This window comes from Bactrocera neohumeralis, chromosome 6, assembly GCF_024586455.1.
Source record: "Bactrocera neohumeralis isolate Rockhampton chromosome 6, APGP_CSIRO_Bneo_wtdbg2-racon-allhic-juicebox.fasta_v2, whole genome shotgun sequence".
Classification (NCBI taxonomy): Eukaryota; Metazoa; Arthropoda; class Insecta; order Diptera; family Tephritidae; genus Bactrocera; species Bactrocera neohumeralis.
The window spans coordinates 2,822,430-2,842,708 of record NC_065923.1 but is presented as its reverse complement, the minus strand read 5'-3'; the positions used below and the strand labels follow the sequence as shown (position 1 = coordinate 2,842,708).

At 35.4% G+C, this 20,279-nt stretch overlaps 1 protein-coding gene across 6 annotated transcripts in view; it reads right to left on the bottom strand.

Annotated features, from left to right (window-relative positions):
• LOC126762490 (collagen alpha-1(XVIII) chain) overlaps positions 1-20,279 on the bottom strand; it is a 420,330-nt gene that overhangs the window by 82,908 nt on the left and 317,143 nt on the right. For all 6 annotated transcript variants that reach the window (XM_050479265.1, XM_050479270.1, XM_050479271.1 and 3 more), the window contains one exon: positions 9,261-9,425. In XM_050479265.1, coding sequence (XP_050335222.1) covers positions 9,261-9,425 — 165 coding nt within the window. The remainder of the gene's footprint in view (positions 1-9,260; positions 9,426-20,279) is intronic.

Genomic DNA, 20,279 nt, shown 5'->3' with positions numbered 1-20,279 from the left:
CACATATGCTTCTAGTGTATGTGTGTGTGTGAATGCAATCGACATTGACGTCGCTGACGGTTTGATGAAATGCGCTATGAAATATGCAAAAGTGCGCGAAATTTGTTGTTCCACTGAAATTTTAGTAAACGACTGACATGAGTTTTGCATTAATGTTGCCTATTACAGCGGTCTTTAGGCGCACAAATGAATGTCAATTATTTTGAAATGTTTGGCTTTTCTTACAACGCTCTATGCCTATTGTTGGCATTGTTGCTGTTGTTGCTGGCAATCCGTTGCTGGCACATTTGCTGGTTGTAGACCTCATGCTAATGATATGTGTAATATGGCAACTTTGCTTTATGCATGAGAAGGCTCGCTAAACGCCAGACGTCAATTATGTTCGTATTTATAGAGCCGACGAATGACGGTGAGCGAAAATGGAGAAAGGGTTGGAATTGTTTAGCAACACTTTAAGTGTGCTTTCTCGTGCATTATTGATATTTATTCATATGCTTATTTCATGTAGATATCAGTTTATATAATGGAAACACGTACTGGCAACGAATTATTGCTAAAAGGTTTACTCGGTGTTTTTCTTGGTTAGATGTCATAATATTAAATTTAAAAAATTACATTTTCATTTATTTTGATACAAATCCTTTTTATCGTTACAGAATAAGCTCCTTTTGAGCCAATACAAGCATGACAATGATTAATCCAATTTTACATTTGTTATAAACCACTAATATATAGAAAACTTAGACAATTCAAAAAAATGTCTTCCTATTTGACAGAATTTTTAGATTTAAATATCTTGATGAAACTTGGTACACTTGTTCCAAAATTGGCGTAATCAGTGCCACGTTCACAAAACTGCCGCGCCCGAGAACCTATAAAGTGCTCTAACTAAGCCTTAAAGTAAGATACAGAATTACTTAGGATCGCAGCAGCAAGGGACATATCTCCTACACATTTTATTTATTTCAGTTAATTAACGATACCGAAAGGGAGATACCCTTCCGTCATTTGTCTTTTGAATTTCGCGGCTATGTATAAAAGCGTTACAGAGCTCGTATCTGGCAATACTATACATCTTTGAAAGGTCTTGACATAACCTACAAACGACGCTATGCATGATTAGTTTGGATATTGCGTTCAACAGTTATAGACGTGTAAACATGGAGTTCGCTAACGCCGAAATTCGAGCTATTTTAAAGTTTTCCTTCGTTAAAGGCAAGTCCGCTAGAGAAACGTTCCGTGAGATTAATGGTGTTTTGGGGGATGGTACTATATCACTTCGAACTGCGGAGGAATGATTTCGGCGATTCAGATTGGGTGAAAACGACACCATGGATAAGGCAGCCGGCGGAAGACCTGGGACGACGAATACCGATCAAATCATGGAAAACATCGAGTTAGGCCGGCATGTGGCATCTCGTGACATGGCGCAGAAGATGGGAGTTAGTCACCAAACTATTTAAACCATCTGCAGAAGGCTGGATACACAAAAAAGCTTGATGTTTGGGTGCGAACGAACGAACTCAACCCATTTTTGAAGCGGATGGTGACTGGTGACTAAAAATGGATCACTTACGACAATATCAAGCGAAAACGGTCGCGGTAGAAGGCCGGTGAATCGTCCCAAACAGTGGCCAAGCCCGAAATGACGGCCAGGAAGGATTCGCTGTGCGTTTGGTGGGATTGGAAGGGAATCATCCACTATGAGCTGCTTCCATATGGCCGGACGCTTAATTCTACCATTCACTGCGAACAACTGGACCGCTTGAAGCCGGTGATCGACCAGAAGCGTCCAGAATTGGCCAACAGGAAGGGTGTAGTGTTCCACCAGGACAACGCCAGACCACACACTTCGTTGATGACTCGTCAGAAGCTACGGGAGCTCGGATGGGAGGTTTTATCGCATTCACCATAAAGCCCAAACATAGAGCCAAGAGTTTACCATGTGTTCCTGTCCATGGCGAACGCCCTTGTTGGTGTAAAGTTGAACTCAAAAGAGGCTTGTGAAAAGTGGCTGTCCGAGTTCTTCGCAAATAAGGAGGGGGGCTTCTACGAGGGGGGAATTATGAAGTTGCCATCTAAATGGAAACATATTATCGAACGAAACGGTGCATATTTGATCTAAGTCCGATCACCGTAACAATTTTTATAAAGCATTGAATAAAGTGCAAAAAAGCGGAAATGAGATATTTGACAAACTAATATTTCGTCAGTATCTATAATGTCGAAACAACACACTTAATTTAGTGAGAAACAAGGGTTTTTAATATTCAAACGACAAAAAGCTCTTTTCGACTCAGAAATAATTTCCATCTTTTTCTTCCTTTCCGATTATTAGGTCACTCTATATGTACTAGCTCAATTTCCAATAACTTCAATTATGTAACTGAAATTTTAATGTCAGCTCTAGCTAAAAATTCATATTTTATTAAACTTTCTGGCTCAAGCTGAAAGCTATTCCGAGAGTTAAAAAAATATTCATCATTAATAAGTAAGTGTCTTTTAGTGAGCTTCATTTTATGTTATTTAAGTGTACCCAAATGAGCTTAAAAATCAGCCATTGATAAGAACTGAACAATTTTGGGTTCGAGCTAAGAGAGAAACTCATTATCCGAAATGGTAGCTTTAAACGGTTATATCGACTTGAAAGTGAACCACTTTTTTCTAATTTTAATTTTCGGATATTCATTTTGAAAAATTTTAATTCCTTTGATCCCGTGGTAGACCTCCAAAACGATTTTCGGAAACAGGTGTGTAGCGTTTGCTTAAAATTATGTAAAATCCAAAAGCAAATAAAATTTTTGTTACTATAGATGCATAGAGGTATTACTTATTCCTTTGATCATTGTCTCAAAAATTATATCTAAGAGAAATGCAGGTTTCAGGTGATTCAGTTTTACCAAAAACACAAGCCTACGAGTGGTACAAAGCCTTAAAAGAGAGTTCGTTGAAGACATGCTTCGTTCTGGACGAACTTTGACCTCTTAAACTGATGAAAATGTGAAGTACATGGTGCTTGAAAATCGAGGCAAGTATTAGAGAGATGACAAGAGAGCTCGACGCTCCGTTCCGAGTCCATTCGAAAGATTTTGGAGGTTGTTTTGGGTATGAAACGCGTTCTTGCTCGACTCGTCCCGATAAAGCTGAATTTTTTTTTTCAAAAAGAGTACCGTAAATTAATCTCTTGATCTTACGAATTCCGATCCCACATTCATGAAGAGCATATAACTGCAGCAGAGACATGTATTTAGAAGTTTGACATGTAAACAAGTTAACAATCATCGGAACGGACCCCGTTTTCAGTCGATCGAAAAGATAAAAAAAATCGCTGAAGGAGCTGAAGGTCGTCCCAAAACGTGCTTATGAGAAGGGTTTCGGCGACTGCGAAAATCGTTCCTATAAGTGTATTCTATCTGGTGGGCATTACTTCGAAGGCGACAAATGAAATAGTAGTGAATAATTAAATATTTTTTGTTTTATTTACAATTTTCGGGTACGTTTTTGTCACAATGTATAGCTATATATCATCATATATTTGTATAGTTGTTTTATCACGAAGCAAGTCTCGCCGAGAACTTTCGTTAAAAGTTTCATCCGATGGAAAGTCGCAATTGCTTATTCTAGATCAGTAAGATATTTGGTGCTATCCTAGGTTCTTATACTGAAGTTTGATAGATCTAAGTCTCACGCTGAGAAACCTAATTCTTTCTCTAGCAGAATTTGGCGCCTCGGTATCTACTATTGCATGGGAAGTCAAATTTCGAAGTATAATTTCCAACTTTTATGTTTCGGAAATTGGACTTTAGCGTCTTAATTGAACAGGTGGATAATTTGTTCCCCTCTTTTATACATTTTAATTTTACTATCTACCTCAGAGAGGTAGCACTAGGTTTTATTCCGATAATTTCGGTTGGAGATCAAGAAATATCTCTACATTTGCTTATTCTCAACCTTTTGGTCAGAGTACCTAGACCTAATGCTAAAGAAAGCAAGAAGTAATGAATAAACTCTACATTTTATTAAGCTGTCCGGTTATCTCAAAAGTACTAGCTTTCTCTTTATTCCTAACATTGATCTATGGTGTTCATGCTCTGTGATCTCAATACTAATTTAAAAGCTTGATTGGTGTTGGTTATAGTATATGGTGGGAAATTGGGACTAATTGTCTAAATTTATTTTCTAAGCACAGCTGTAAGCTAAGGTGGTAACTATGCACCATTTCTTTACGTAATTCTTAATTTCTTATATCTTTAACGAAAATAACACTTAGAAACATTTTAATTTCTAATTTATAAGTTATGGTCATAAGTTCACTGGTTTTGATAGAAGAATTTCCATGTGTACATAAAATTATCATGAAATGTCGCCTAAGTAGTCAAGTAACAACTAAAAACTGCATCGTCGACACTCCCTCAAAGTTCGGTTTTGTGCCTGCAAATTGCCGCAATAAAATATTTAAATTTCAATTCTGCTGAACAAAGTTAGGCGTAAACGACGAACAATAACTTAATGCGCACTTTATTTGGGAATTTTTTGCTAGAACCCTCGTTATTACGTAGGGAAAAATGAGAACAGATAAAGCGATACAATAAAACAAAGTAGCGAATTAAACTTTCAACTTTCGCAAAAAATTGAAATAAATAATGTGACAAAGGTCAAATAAATCTTAGTCTGTAACGCCACAGTGAAGTGGAGCTGTCAGGTGCTGGGATATTTAGAACGCAACAAACATAAATAAACGGCAGTTATAACTAGTGGGAGGAGAGCAGCCCGAGAAAAAGTTATGAACACCGCAAAGAGAGCAAGCATTTTTATCAACACAACAGCAGTTACAAGCTGTGGGCAGCGCAAAAATGGCTCTGTTGATAAGAAAGCAGCACTTGCCTGTAATTGTGACTACCAAACACATATTTAGCCTAGAGCACACAGAAGTTCAAAAAAGAAAAAGAGACGAACGAAAACCGCAAATGGAACGAAGGCGTGAAAATACATTAAAAATATTATGCACACACTTCTCAAAGTAGAGCAAAAACAACGGAGTAGCTAGCGGATACACCCACAAAAACACACGCACACTTGCATACACACGCCCATTTAGCGGCAGTTGCGAGCAGAACAGCAATGATTATCATCGCCTGGCTTGAGCCACAATGACTGGCGCTAACCACAAGAGAGGCGATAATAGCAAGGGCAAAGGCAGACAGCCAAAGCCAAAGCCAAAGCTGGCGCAAAGCGATTCCTACTTTCTAGGGAAATATTTCGCAAACAAAAAGTTGCAGAAATACGTCACGCTGAAATATCTGCAGCATAAGGTCACAACAAAAAGAAACTGGCAACAACAGCAAACACACTGCGTGTGTCCTTAAAGAAAACGTGTGAAAAGCCTGCACACCTGCCAGCAATCAGCGCCAGTTGTGAGACAATACTAGGCCACAAAATGACAGTTATACGGCACAGGGCGAGTTAAACCAGAAATGTAGCTGCTGCTAAAATAGCAGCAAAGCAAGATAATACAAAAATAGCAAAGTAAACGAAACGTTAAAAGGCAGTAAAAGTTAAAATGAAAAGCGCATTGGGATAATAGCACACGCACTCTACATAATTGAAGTAATACGTGGGTGAACACTTATACACACAAACACTTGTATACATATGCATGCATGTACTTGTGTACTTGTACCGCGGCGTAGACAAACGACGCATTGACACGTAAAGAGCAGATGGATTTACTTTTGTGCAAATGTACAGGGTGTTGGGTAATAAAATTTTAAGTTATACTATGTTACCTTATGTTATGTTATGTTAGGTTTAGTTTAGTTATGTTGTATGTTAAGTTATGCAATGTAAGGTTAAGTTATGCTATGTTAACTTAAGTTATGACGTGTTATTTCAGGTTTAGGTAAGTTATGTTATTTTAAGTAAGTTATGGCGTGTTATTTCAGATTTAGTTAAGCTAAGTTAAATTAAGTTAAGTCAAGGTAAGCCAAGTCAAGTTAAGTTAAGTTAAGTTAAGTCAAGATAAGTCAAGTCAAGTTAAGTTAAGTTAAGGTAAGTTAAAATAAAATAAAATAAGTTTGGTTGTGTGAAGTTAAGTTACATATATTATGTTAGGTTTAGTTGAGTTGTAATGTTTTAAATCTTAAGTTATGTCCGGTTTAGTTTAGTTAAGTCAAGTTATTTTAGATATTACTTCTTGACTGATATGATTAACTTATTGTCAAATATTTATAAATTCATTGTGAAGAAAGCAAATCTCTTCTAATATCACCAAGGTTGCTTTATGTCATGACACCCTGTTTCGATTTGCATGTTCACACAGTATATTATATGCCAGAAATGCTGGCGTTGCCCTTATTTGACATAAAAATATTATTTGGAATTATTAAAGCGCCTGAGAGACCGAGCAAAAGTGAAAGTAAAAGGAAAATACTACACAAGACGAAAATGAAAGTCAGGGAAAGCAAATAAAAGCGATAAGTCCACTTAGTGAATGCGTAAAGTTAGGTGTACAGTTTTTTTCTGCCGGCAACACGATTTTATGCCACCGCTACTGCCAAGCTAAGACAGGCGGAAAAGTAACTTTTTACACGCTTATTGGGTGATTATGCATGCAGGACGGAGAAAAGTTCGCACCTACAAGGCCACACTGCGGAAAATGTGAAAATACGCAACAACAAACACTCAAACCGTAGAAGAAAAAAACAAACAGAAGAGAAAATATTAGCAGGTAATGAAGAGGAAAGTAGCAATCAGACAAACAGCGAAGCCTGAAATGCCTGCACACAAACACAGAGATAACGCTTACGCAGCCATGAGATGGCAGAAAAAATCACTAAAGTGTCCGGTGAGCAGTGTAGCAGAACGAATCGTCATTCAAGGCAGAACTGCTATCTACACACAGCAACAACACTGCATATATACACCGGTGCGTATGTGTGAAGAGCCAGCGCATAGGTTGTAAACTAGGGCGCGGTGTGAGTTTCTGCAGAAGCTGCTTTCTGGTGCTAGTGAAGCGTAACACACGTATAGAACGCTTATCAAATTAAGTGTGAAATTGAATAGAAGCGCGTACGCGCTGTGAAAAAAGCATGAAAGCAGCAACAGTAAAAGCAGCTGATGCAGCAGATGTTTAGCTCGATTTCGTTGCGCTAGCTGTTTTACTATTCCTAGTCAGCTATTGAAGTGATAACATTTTTATTTTCCAGCTGCGGAGAAACTGAGAAATAGCCCTTACTTTTGCGATGGCAAGTTGAAAGATTCACCTTTGCGAAAAAGCTTACTCAACAACGGACAACGGTGTGGATGTGGCACATACACATATGTTTATATTTGTATATAAGTATATCAATGAGAGCACGCCTGGAAACGCATTTTGTTATAAAGATATTCATATGCTTTGCAGGAAGTGTTGATTTATGGTCAATTTAGAGAACTGAAACCCTCGTAATGCTAAGGCTATGCATTGCTCTCTGCCACGCACCACATACCTAGCGGTTTTATGACAAATTTTGCTGAATTTTTCGATTTTAAATTAAATGATGATTCGACGAGCAATAAATGTTTGCTTTGCTGCGATTTAGTTGCAATTTATAAGCAAATGATGATTCTTCGCTAAATATACACATTAGGAAAGCTCTACCTACAACTGTTATGGTGGTTTACTTTCCCCATTTCCCGTGCTAATAGAGGTAATACATATCAGAAAACAAGATTTAATCATATTTTTAGGCAGTATTATATATAAGGTACAATTTGATAAATACAGCACAAGTTGTCTCAGTTGTTCCCCTTCGGTTGACTTTTCACACGGGAAGTAGATCTTCTTTCTCTTATTCTTAACCGACGTAGACACTGCTTACGCGGTTATAGCCGAGTTAATAACAGCCCGCCAGTCGTTTCTTCTTTTCAGATCTAGTTGATTAGAAGCCGAAAAAAGGTACGTCAATATAATGCGACTAACACCTGGTGACTGTTTCTTAATAAAATTGTTTATAGGACACATATAGTTTAAGTTATCGAGACCTTTAAGGGTTTACCATAATTTCCAGATTTGTAGATTCGTACCGGTATAAGATCGATTACAGTTGATTTGAAGTGTAGTCAACGCTGTATAGACACATTTTTTAAGCTTTGATATTTTATGGTTTTTGGAACATAATGGGGTTTTCACTCAGAAGATATATTGGAAAGATATATTGAAAGATTTATATATGTAGATCACCGTGAACAGGTTTGCTGTCTCGGAAAGGTAAGAAACCGAATTGACTGACTCGAAATAAAAGTAATCGAGAACTTTATCCATTTCTTATATAAAATTTGATCAAAATTGACCCGTATTTTCAGATCCCCGCTCATATAAGATACCCACCTATGTTTATATAAAGTTTTGTTGAGTAAAAGTACCAATAATGTTAAAAAATTTGAAAAACTCTAAATCTTATTTAACAACCGGCGAGAATAATGTTATGGATTGGAATATTTCAAGGTCATTTATCCATCATTCTTCAGAAATTGGCTTTGACAAATCTTTACTGAAGCTAATTAACTAACAAATCGATGAGAATGATTTGAAGTTTCGAAAAAATTTTCACTCATTCCTTAATATGTATCTAAAAAATTAGTATATGTTAGGGTGGGTAAAAAAGAAATAATTTTTTTATTTAAAAAAATAGGTTTGCAGATAACTCAAAACACATCTCTCCGAGTATGTGCTTTAAGTTTAACGTGAAGGTCCCCTGTTTTGAAATTTTCTCTTTTTCTTAGTAATGATATATCGTTTCCAATTATTAAAGAAATATCTCGTTTTGTAGATTTTGTAGCAAATTAATGATCTTTAAAAGATACTAAGGGTTAAGGTTTGATTATTTTAATGAAAATTTTTCTTGTGACATCGAATTAATGAAAAAGTAATCACTTCAAATTTTTACCTCCAAGTTTTGTAGGAAATTCACTGCTCTACAGAAATGGTCTAAGTAATTTTTCGAATAACAAAGCGGAAACATCATCAGACATCAACGAAAAAAATAATAATTAAAGGAAATTAAAAAAATATATATACTCTTTTTTTTTGACCCACCCTAGTACATATATGAATTTAAAAAATTTATTGAAATATGTATAATGAATTGCTTATTGTTTCAACAATCTATACTAATTCTATTGCAACATACATACGGCTAGTTCACTTCATCACTCACTCATTCACAAGCGCACATATTGGTTTAGTAGAGATTAATGTGAGTATATATTATTCTACTTACCCTATCACCTTTCTCGCCAGTCATTCCCGGATCGCCACGTTCACCTTTCTGACCCTGCTGACCACGTTCCCCCGCCGCACCAGCATCACCTTTATCACCTGGTGGTCCCTTGGGTCCCGGCGAAGAGCTGCGCATCGGACGCATTGAATTGCCCATTAAGGATTCCTGCGTTTGTTGTGTTGTTTTTGGCAGGTATGTCAGATGTGTGTGTGTGTGGGGGGAGAGTAGAAAAATGTGAAAAAATATATTAGTAAAGTTTGGACAGACAACAGGTGCTCGAATATGTTGGTCAAAATGGAAATTGGTTGTTTTGGTTTTTCTCTCTTTTGGCCTATACTATGTAGTATGGAAACACCAATGTGCTTTGTTTTCCCTCAAGCCCCTATGTAGATTTGCTGGCTTTGATCCACTATTTTCGTTACTTTCAAGCTTATCTTTGCTATTTGCTGCTGTTATTAGTACCTTTTGGTTTTCGAAATACTTTTTCTTTTTTTGTTGTTTTTGCTATCCTTTGCAGCTATGTGAAAAGGACCTTTTGATAAATGATGCTGCATTCAAAAGAAAATCTCATTTTACTATTAACGCACGTTTTCAATTCGACTAGTTGTTGTTATTGTTGTTGATTTAGTTGTGTTACTGCTTTGGTCGCCTAACGCTGCTAATGTGTTCAACCCTTATTCCATCATTTGTTAGCCTGCCAAGCGAACAAACTACACTAATAAATATACATGTCGCAAGCACACAAACACATATCTAGAACATAGGTAGGTATGCATGTGTGCATCTACTTCCCACTACGCTCCTGTTGACAGGGGAATGCCGCTTAATTTTAAGTTCCAAAGCTGGGGCTAATGTGAAGTGTCTGCGCTGGAAGTTGTGTTGAGAGATTTGGGATTTTATGGTTTTTGCTTTTTCTTTTTTATATCTGTGTAAGCTATATGTTTATTGTTGGAAAAAAATTGTTCACATTCCCCATGGACATGTGTGCGTAGGCTCGTAAAATGTGAGCCTTTATATGTGGAGACCAAGTGTCGCCAATTTGCGTCTGCTATTTTGGTTTGGTTTTCTCTTAATTTTAGTGGACACTAACGAGCGTACGGCTCCTTGTCTGAGGCGATAACTAGACGCTAAAGGGCTTTTAATGTATTAGCACGAGTGTGGGAATGTGTTTGTATATTTAGGTATATTTGAGAGGAATTTATGAGGAGGTTTGTAAATAAGTGATGGAAGTGTAGACATTTCTCCGATTCTGTGCAATTTTTTAACTTAAAGCTTAAATAGAGATACACCGAAAAATATAATGATCCCGTAATAATTTAAAAAAATAAATATATGTTTTGTTAGAAAAATATATTTTATATCAAAAGTGGATATCGAAGCCTGTCAGCTCGCACGTAGATTCAATTTAGTCATCATTAGGCGCATTGAGTTTCTAAGTCTTTTTAGACCTTTATTTAAATTTATTTTCATTGGAAATATGGTAGCCATGTTTAGCCGACAGTTCTTGGCCGGATAAAAAATTCCTGTTACGTACACCCGACTGTTGTGGCAAATGATATGGACCAGCCTCACCTGGCGGTTGAAGCTTGGGCATAGAAATGTTAAGAATGTTAGGCTTCAAGTTCCATTGCCCTTCTCATACGCTCCGCATTTTCTCTATTTGATTTTATTTAATCATTTATAAAAATATCTCAGGGTAATTCAATATTTTTTCAAATAAATAATCGATGTAGTTTTGGAAAACAATAAAAACAAAACAATAATCCATGCAAATATAATACTACATTTTAGTAGACCTTTTGTACGAGGAGGAGTAAGGAATTCTAGATAAGCTTAGCATTTTATTAAACAAAAATTTGCGTAAATTAAAAAAAAAATAGTCTTTAAAAATATAAAACAAATTTTATATTTTATTCTAGAAGTAAACTAAACTCATTCATCAACTATTATTGAAAATTAAAAATAAAATTTAAAATTAAATATAAATTAATATTAAATTTGGAGTTAAAATCAAAGAAAAATTAAGTTTTAAAATGAAATTAAAATTAAATTAAAAGTAGAATTATAACCAAAATTAAAATTATAATTGAAATAAAAATTAATTTTAAAATCAAATTAACACTAAAACCAAAATTTAAATTAATATTAAATTAAAATTAAAATCAAAATTAAAATTGTCTGACTTGATTGTTGTTACAAATATTCTTTTGCTTAACTAACGAAAATAAGCAAACTTATTAAAACACTATATTTGAATATAAAATCGGAAAGTATTTAAATTTTCAACATGTAATTCTAAACAGAAAAAGAAAGAACAAATTTAAATATTTTCCAGTTTTTACCTACATCAACCTATTTTAATATATTTGATTTTATGTTTTTCTACTAGTTCTGATTTTTAATTTTACTTGTAACACTTACATGCACTGCTTAAAAAAACGAAGAAAATAAACAAAAGCACGGATATCAAATTCAATTTTCGAACCAGCCGGCCGACAAAAGAACACCCTCGTTTGAAAAAAGTTCAAGAATGACTTGGTAAATGCCTGATCAAATGTGCGCAATCACGATGCAACAGACAGGGTTAATTTGCTTTGGCAACAACCGCAATAAAGCAGAGGAAAACAAGGAAGCATATAAAAAAGTAAATCGCAGCAGTCGACGCAATGAGCGTGTAGTATGGTTGTTGCTGGGTATTTCTTTGTTTTTGTTTTTTGGGAAAATTTAATGGCTGTTTGTGTGTGTGTTGTGGAGCGCACATATGTAAAAATAATAATAATGCTGTTGCGAGTTGTACGAAATAACAACAACAAAACCACAACAACAACAACGCCGGCAACGAATATGGCATTATTAATAACAACAGTGGCAAAAATATTTAACTGCAGCTAGCAATCTCACTTCCTGCCACACAACGTCACGTCACGGACATACACAATGAAAGAAATATATATACATATAGAAGTATGTATGTGTATATAAGGGTGTCGCATATATATGGAGATGTGGCTGTCAGCAGCTTCACTGTCTGGCATATAACACTTTTATAGGTATGTAATCATACATACATACATACATACATATATATATATAATTATGTACATATGTATCTGAGGTACATCCATATAAAAATGCATCCTGCATGGCATTTCCGCCCCACAGCCACAAGCCACAGTTATGGCTGCCTGCCATTTCGCCATCCGCATACGCTGACACCGCAAATGTTCTGCCATTCTGCGCGTACATGACGTATGAGTGATATTTTTGCCACAGCAGCAAAAGCACAAAAGTTTGTTTTACAAATACAAGTACAAATACATATGAACGAAAGGGTATTTCTCACAACTTTTAGACGCGCATATGAAAATCGCGCTGCGTCCGTGTGAATGTGCATTCGTATTGCGTATGAAAGTGAACTGTATTAAATGGAAATAAACTTCGCACAGTATGACTATAAAGAGTTAAAAAAGTTTCTTTTAAAAAACAGAAAACGAAAAATATTTTGAAAATATCTATAACATGTTTTGTAGATTTTTCCTTTTCTGTATATCTATGTGCGTTGAGTTAAGGCTAAAAAATTTCAAAATTTCGCTAGGAGTATTTACTTGCAATTATATTTTTGGGAAATATACTTGTTTATCTAAATTTATCTAATTCTTATTGAAAACATCGAAGTATTTCTGTCCTTTTTTGTATTCCAAAGTTTCTTTTGTGCTCTAATAATCTTCATTATTTCAAAAAATCTTTTGATTAAATCTTATGACCTTTTCGTCGCACAGTGTACTAACTGAAATAAAGAAAAATGTCTGGTGACTCTTTGTACTTTCCCTGCTCCATTATTAGAGGAAAAGTGTTTCTGTAGCAGAACATTTTATTTTTCTCAACTCAAATAACCTAAGATTTCGCTTCAAATGAATTTTATTCGGTAAATAGTTGCTTTGGGTATTCAAAATATATATTTTACAATTATTTATTATTTTGTTCCTTACTTTTACCATACATAAAAATTCGTTAAGTTTTTTATACCTTGAAAGTCCTTGTGGGGTTCCAATTAATCTGTTAATACGTTATTTTTGATAGAATATTTTTATGAAAGTTCAAGAAAGATTTAAATACTTTTAGAAATTTTTTATAATCAGTTAATTTAAAACAAAAGGATTCAGTTTACTTTAATTCTGTTAAGTGATATAAAAAAACAAAGAAAGTACTGGGTTTTCCAATAGAGTTGATTTGATTTTTAAGTGTCGTTTCGGGCAGTTTTAACATGTCATAAACTGTAATCCTTTTATCATTGTATTGTTGTTTAGAATACTATACGCAAGAGCAGCGCTTACAAATTATTCAATTTTTTATCAAAATAATCGTTCTCCAATTGCAATTTTTAGTGCGCTTTTCCATATTATAGTCAATATATGTAGGTTCAAGGGTCACTTAGACCAAGGACTACTCGAAGTAATGAAAATATTGCTGCCATTCAGGCAAGTGTTGCTGAAGACCGCAATTTGTCGATTAAAGCGTGTTCTCAAAAGTTGGGACTGTCTCAAACCACAACCTGGCGGATTTGGGCTTACAACGATATAAAATTATTCTCACTCAAGAACTGAAGCCACTGATCAGCGTTAACGTCCTGAATTTTTTGATTTTGTCTTTAAGCAACTTGAAAACGATAAAGAGTTTTTTTCAGAAAATCATCTTCTCCGATGAGGCTCGTTTTTATCTGGGTGTGCGGTAAATAAACAAAACTGTCGATTTGTGGAAAATCCACGAATTGTTCATGAACAACCATTATAATCACCAAAATGGACAGTCTGGTTTAGTTTCTGATCTGATGGAATCATCAATTCCTACCTTTTTCGAAATGAAGTTGGTGACACCGTTACTCTCAATGAAGAAAGAAAATTGATCGATGATAATTGCTTTTTATGACCGCAATTGGAAGGTGTTAATCTTGACAACATTTGGTTATAAATAGACGACGCTACGTACTACACAGCACGTGCAACAACAGCATTATTGAAAGAAAGTTTGAGTATTCCGTTATTTCGAGAAATTGTAAAAAGAATGGCCTCCAAGAAGTTGTGATGTAACACCATTAGACTACTTCTTGTGGGGTTAATTGAAGTTATTGGTCTTGAGCAATAAAATTATTCAGGAGTCAATATTGAACGTGATATTCATTCATACGATTTGATTTAGTGGAAAAATCACTCGAAAATTGAAGCCGTGGTGTCTATTTGAATTATGTTCAGAATTTAATTGTATCGATTGCACTTCCCTTTAAATAAAAAACATTTGAATTTCCTTAAATCATATCACTCTTACTGGAAAACCCTCTATAATATATATGTATTTAGTAAATATAGACGTGTTTTAAAGTAATATTTATTATTTATACAAAATATAATGTATATGTTTGTATATATAACGCTCAACTAGTTAAATTAAAGTTTTGTAATCTAAAATGGTTTATTTGTACAAAAACCGCACGAAAACGTATAAGTATTTACCAGGAATATATACAAACCAAATTATTTTACAGAGAAAAATGTTCTTTTAATATCATAATCTACTCCATAAAGTCTACTGACTAGAGTATTAGTAAGATTTTCAATTATTTTTAGATAAAATATTTACATGCAATTTTTTTCACAGAAATTTCGTACATTTTTTCGACAGCTAAATTTATTCCCTTCTTCCTCCACTCCATTCAATATGTTAAAAATTGCGATAAAAAAAAATGAAAATCAAATTTACAATCTCACAAATTGCTCTACTTTTTATTTTACGACTACAACAACAACTGAAACTATTAAGAGACACCAAAGGAAGCGCTGACCTTTTTCTGACTTTGCATAATTCAACGGTACTGCTCATTAAGCACAATAAAACAACAATTTAAATTACATTCTACAATTGCAATGACATTGTCACTGACATTGCAATGAAAATGGAAATTTTCTTTCGATAAAAATGCAAATGACATGTCAATGAAAACACTTTCAACGCAATCGACCCGAAAATGCAAAACCAACAAGAACAAGCGGGAGAGCGCAAAAAAAGCTGAGGGTAAGACAGCGCAAATCGCGGCAACAAACGCGCTTGACTATCAATTTTCTGGGCGGCCGCATACTAATCAACCAACAAAATCGTGCCATGCAAATGGCGAAGGCAGCCAACGGCATACCCTGTATGCCAGCCACAGCCAGAGCATTGAACCCGCTCATTATCTAACGGGGAGTTCGTCTTTTATTTGCGAACACACCCACGGCAACTAACAAACTCACGCTAAATACGTGATCTGGGAAACGGAAATGGCATTTGGAGTGAGAGAAAATCAAATCATATTAAATGAAAGGAAAATTATCGAAAATCTTTCGAAGCGAAATCAATGACCGTGCAAAAAATAAATTAGCAACATTGAAGGTACAGCTGTGTGGCAGTAACTGATGCTCTGGTTGCATGAAGCTTAAACACACACACACAGTTAGTGATACAAAATCATGCAAATGTAGTGGTGTGCATTGACAAGCATCTGTATCCGTTACCCCAAAGCTTGTGTTTACCAGCAACAACTTAGCAGCAGCTCCCCTTTCGCTGTGCAGCAATCTGTAGCATTTCAGGGTGAATACTTACAAATTAAGGAAATTTCTTCAAAGCAATACGAAAAAGTAAAACAAAAAAAAAACGAGCGCAACAAATTTGCGACAGGCAAGCGAGGAAACAAAGAAAGCGAAAAAAGTAAAATAAGCGCCGCGCCACAAAACGTTACAAGCGCTATCAGCTAGCGCAGTGTAATAGCTGCGCGGTGCTGCGCCAACGGAAGGAAATCACTTTGGAAAATATTTTCGGTAACGCGTACACGTTTTTTCTGCTTCAACACTTTTCTGCGAGAATGAATTTAAAGCGATTTTATTTATTTATTATTTTTCTCTCTTTAAACCGGAATGATTTGCTTTTTTGCTCGCCACTCTTCGCTGCTTGATTTGAATTATTTCTTCCTGCATTTACTCCTTGAGTGAATTCCATATAACCTTAGAACACCCGATCTCCCTTTATGGCTGTAAACACATTTTTCTTATATTCACCGCACCCTTTTCAGCCTACTGCTTTTGCCTCTCTGTCCATCGCGCTTATCTGTCAGGGCGCCAAAACACTTGCCGCGCTCTACCTTAAATGCATGTACTTATTAGCAATTCGACAATTTCCCTTTTCTATTAGCTGTGGCAGAAGAATTTTCCACTAAAAATTAGGCTAAGGCATGGGCGCAGACAGACATTGGAAAATTGGACAGCCTTAAAATGTAATGCGAAGAGAATGAAGGAAATGGGAAATAAAAATAAGGCAATTTAAGTCAAGTGGAAGCATAGAATTTTGCAGCGGGTGCGAAATAATAGCTGTTTAGCGGGGCTTCGGTTATATAAGTAAAAGCAAATAACATATGTATGTATTTGCCAATTTTTTTAGTTAAAGCTAAGCTAGATTTTCAGGCAAAATACCTAACTTTACGAATTTCAAAATTCCAAAATTTAAAGTTCTGAGTATTGAGTCTAAAATTGGTATTAAGTGTCCTTGGAGACCATGGAGGCGTGACAGCTTAAGAACTCGTTGATTTTGGAAATTAAAAAAAAGGAATTGCTGCATCGATTATTTTAAATTTTGGGAGCATATTTATATTGGTTTCAAAAATACGCAGAGGAATTAAACAAAAAAGAGGTAAAATATTTTTTGATTGATACAAAATCTCCGATGGCGCTAAAAAATGTACTTCACTGCTGTTTTCCAGTCTTCTTCGTGCTCTTAGAAATAAACTGGTAAACCGGACTGAACTGGGCGGCTACCCTTTTAAATGACTGTACCTCAAATATTATTTGATATATTAATTTTTATTTTAGTATGTTATTTTTAAGGGTAAATACTATCCAAATATGGAAAAAAATTAAACTTTCACACTAGGTGTGTTCCCTAAGTTTTGCTTTAAATGTTTGCTTTTCAAAATACAAATCCTCTTTACGTTTCATGTGCTTCTGCACGGGAACTCGTAACCGTATCAACAATAACCACAAAATGAAATAATACGAATAAGACCAGTTATACGAAAACAACTTTAATGCAAAGAATATTCTCTTACAAACTTATACATAAGCAATGAACTGCAATGAACTGTTGCTGCAATACTTAAATTCTCGCAATTTAGGCGGAAGTCGAAACCTCGTTCATTCTCTTTTTGAAAACGAAAAAGAGGCTCATTATGCTTCCTTCTGTGTGGTTCTTCTTTTCTACGCTACAGCTGCATTTGCAATCATTTTTTGTGGGCAAAGTTGCTTGGAAAATGCCAATGCCTCTGTGAAAAAGAGTGCACTGACCTGCTGCGGCGCTGTGGTCAATACGAAGGTGGGTAATTAATGCGGCAAATTTATATTTAAAAATTTTACTTGATGATTTTACTCGTTATGAATTAAGGGGTCAGCGAAACAAAAAAATTGTTCAAATAGAAAGTTTGAGGTTGCGTGACTAAGGTGCGCCACTAATATTGAAAGTATGCTACAGAAACTAAATACATAATTTTGAGGAGTGAGTGCTTGCAGTTAATAAAATATAAATTGAGTGGATTTGTAGTGAGTTTATCAGTAATATATCGTACAATTATTGATTGTGAAACTCATGAATAGTCATTAAAAGCTTAGTTAACTAATTTGCGCTGCCACCAAAAGTTCACTTCAAAGTTTATTTTTAATACTTCTATTCTATTTTGGGAATAAATTTGATTTATGAATCATAATTTAACTACCGCATTATATCAGTTTTTCTTTCTAACAGGTGGCAACTTTGTAATAAACGTAGCTACTCCATTTTAATTTTATCGGTTGTATTTTTTCGCTAACTAGTGCCAACTCTTTTCCACAATATGTCTAAACAGAAACTTTATAAAAATTTTGTTAATTCGGCTTACTTTTAACACACGTTCTTTCGGTTTCTTTAGTGTTACTTTTGTAACTTTGTTCCGGAATATATAAGTCGAAAGTCACAAAAAGGTTGAACACCTTTCGGAAGTGTTTGACATTAATTTTTATGTAGGCTTTAATCCTGATAGGTGGTAATCTTGTATCAAACTATATCCAAAATCGTTCGTCTTTTAGTGTTACTTTTGCCTAGATGGTAACTCTGTACCGGAATAAGTAGAGAAAAAAAAAAAATTGAAAAAATACCTTTCAGAAGAGTTCAGTAAAACCTTATTAGATAATACTTTTTGAAATGTTGAAAATACATTTTTTACTAGATGGCAACTCTATTCCAAATTATGAAAATATCATAATAGATAATAGTGATCTGATCTTAAGGGTCTTGCTAATTAATTTCTAATTATTTTATTAGAATTTGACTCAAAAACTGTCGCTATCATCTCAAAGGAGGTCTACTTGCACGAAACCTTTAATTAGAATTAACATTCTATTAATTTATAGTGGCACCTTTTATAAAAAATATGCTCCTTACTCTCTATTTTATTATGTTCCTTATCAACGGTTGCCTCACTCATACAAAATTAACTCTGCGAACGGCAGTTTGCATGTTCGCCTCATTTCGTCTGATGCAGTTTGTTCGGCCGCTTAACTGCTGATGGCGGCCGGAGATAGCCAGCCGAGCACTTCTATATACCCACACATACGCCTGTGCATGGCCTGCGGAATGAAGGTAGCAGGTGAAATGGGATGTGACGGTAACAGCGATATAATGAAATTAGCACAATAGGCAATTTTTCTTTAAAAGCGAATTAAGAGCGTGCAGAAAAAAAAGCAAGAAAAAACTGAACAAATTTTGCGCTGCCACACAATTAACTTGCCATAAGCCAAAAAAGAAGTGAACGAGATTTTTATTTTCGCTAGCTACAAGAAATAAAACGACAAAGGCAATGGACTCAGCCGCCGGTAGTAAAATAAAGGCTTGACACAGCGACTTTTTTGTTGTTTGTTGAAATGAACTGACAGCGGTGTGCTGACCTCATTGTGGCCGCTTTGACAAGGGACAAAAGTTATTAAAATGGACAGGAAAGGTTTGAACGAAAATTAAATAGAACTCAAGTTGCAAATTTTTCGCTGCTTATGTGGAAACGAAAGTATTTTAAGGAAAAAGTATAGGCAAAAGCGCTAAAAACCTCATTTAATGGCTAGGAAAGCAAATAGCTGAGTATATTTTTTATTATTTACGGCAATCTTTGCGCGGCACGAAATCTTGTGCCAGTTCAGTTTAGCGCGAGAATCGCTAGGTCGCCTGAAGCAGTGCTACAAAGTAAGCACAGCGGAAAGGTAACAACAGCAATTTTGTAAACAACATCCCAAGCGATAAGCTTGTTGGGCCATAACAAAGCAAAGAAGTGAATAAACAAATAAATAAAATTATAAGAACGGTACTTCGGTACTTTACACCGCGTGAAGTCGCTTTCAACCGCTGTGGCCCTTTGCTTAATGCCATTGGCAACGCGGTGAGTGCAGAGAACTGACAAATTTAAATTGAAAGTAAATGTTTGGCGCCCTGTTTGCTTATGCAAAGTTAGTCAAATGCGTTAGCTGGTAAAACAACGGGCAACGCCTCAAAGTATACCGTGCATGTCTGCTTTAAGGCAGCCAAAGCAAAGGAAATTACGCTTTTGTTGCTTGGTCGCGGTCACTTTAAGCTTGTGTCGTTCTTGTTGTTGTATTTTTTGTATTCTGCGGTAGCTGCTCCCATGTTGCGCAGTTAGTTACGCCGTTGTTTTGTCGTTTGCTTAGCGGTAGCCGCGCTGGCAACATGCAATCATGTTGATAACAATAATTGCCTAAAACCACCAATTTAAACGTGAAAGCCACTGAAAAACTCTCCTTTCGTACACCATGCCACACCGCAAACGTTTAATTTTTAAGCAAATGTAGTTGTGAGGCTTCGCAGTTGTGCAGGCACTAAGCGTACGCTGACGCAGTAGAAAAATTTGTGTGCTGCCAAAAGTGCACTAGTTATGAACTAGTCGTTTTGTATAAATAGAAATGT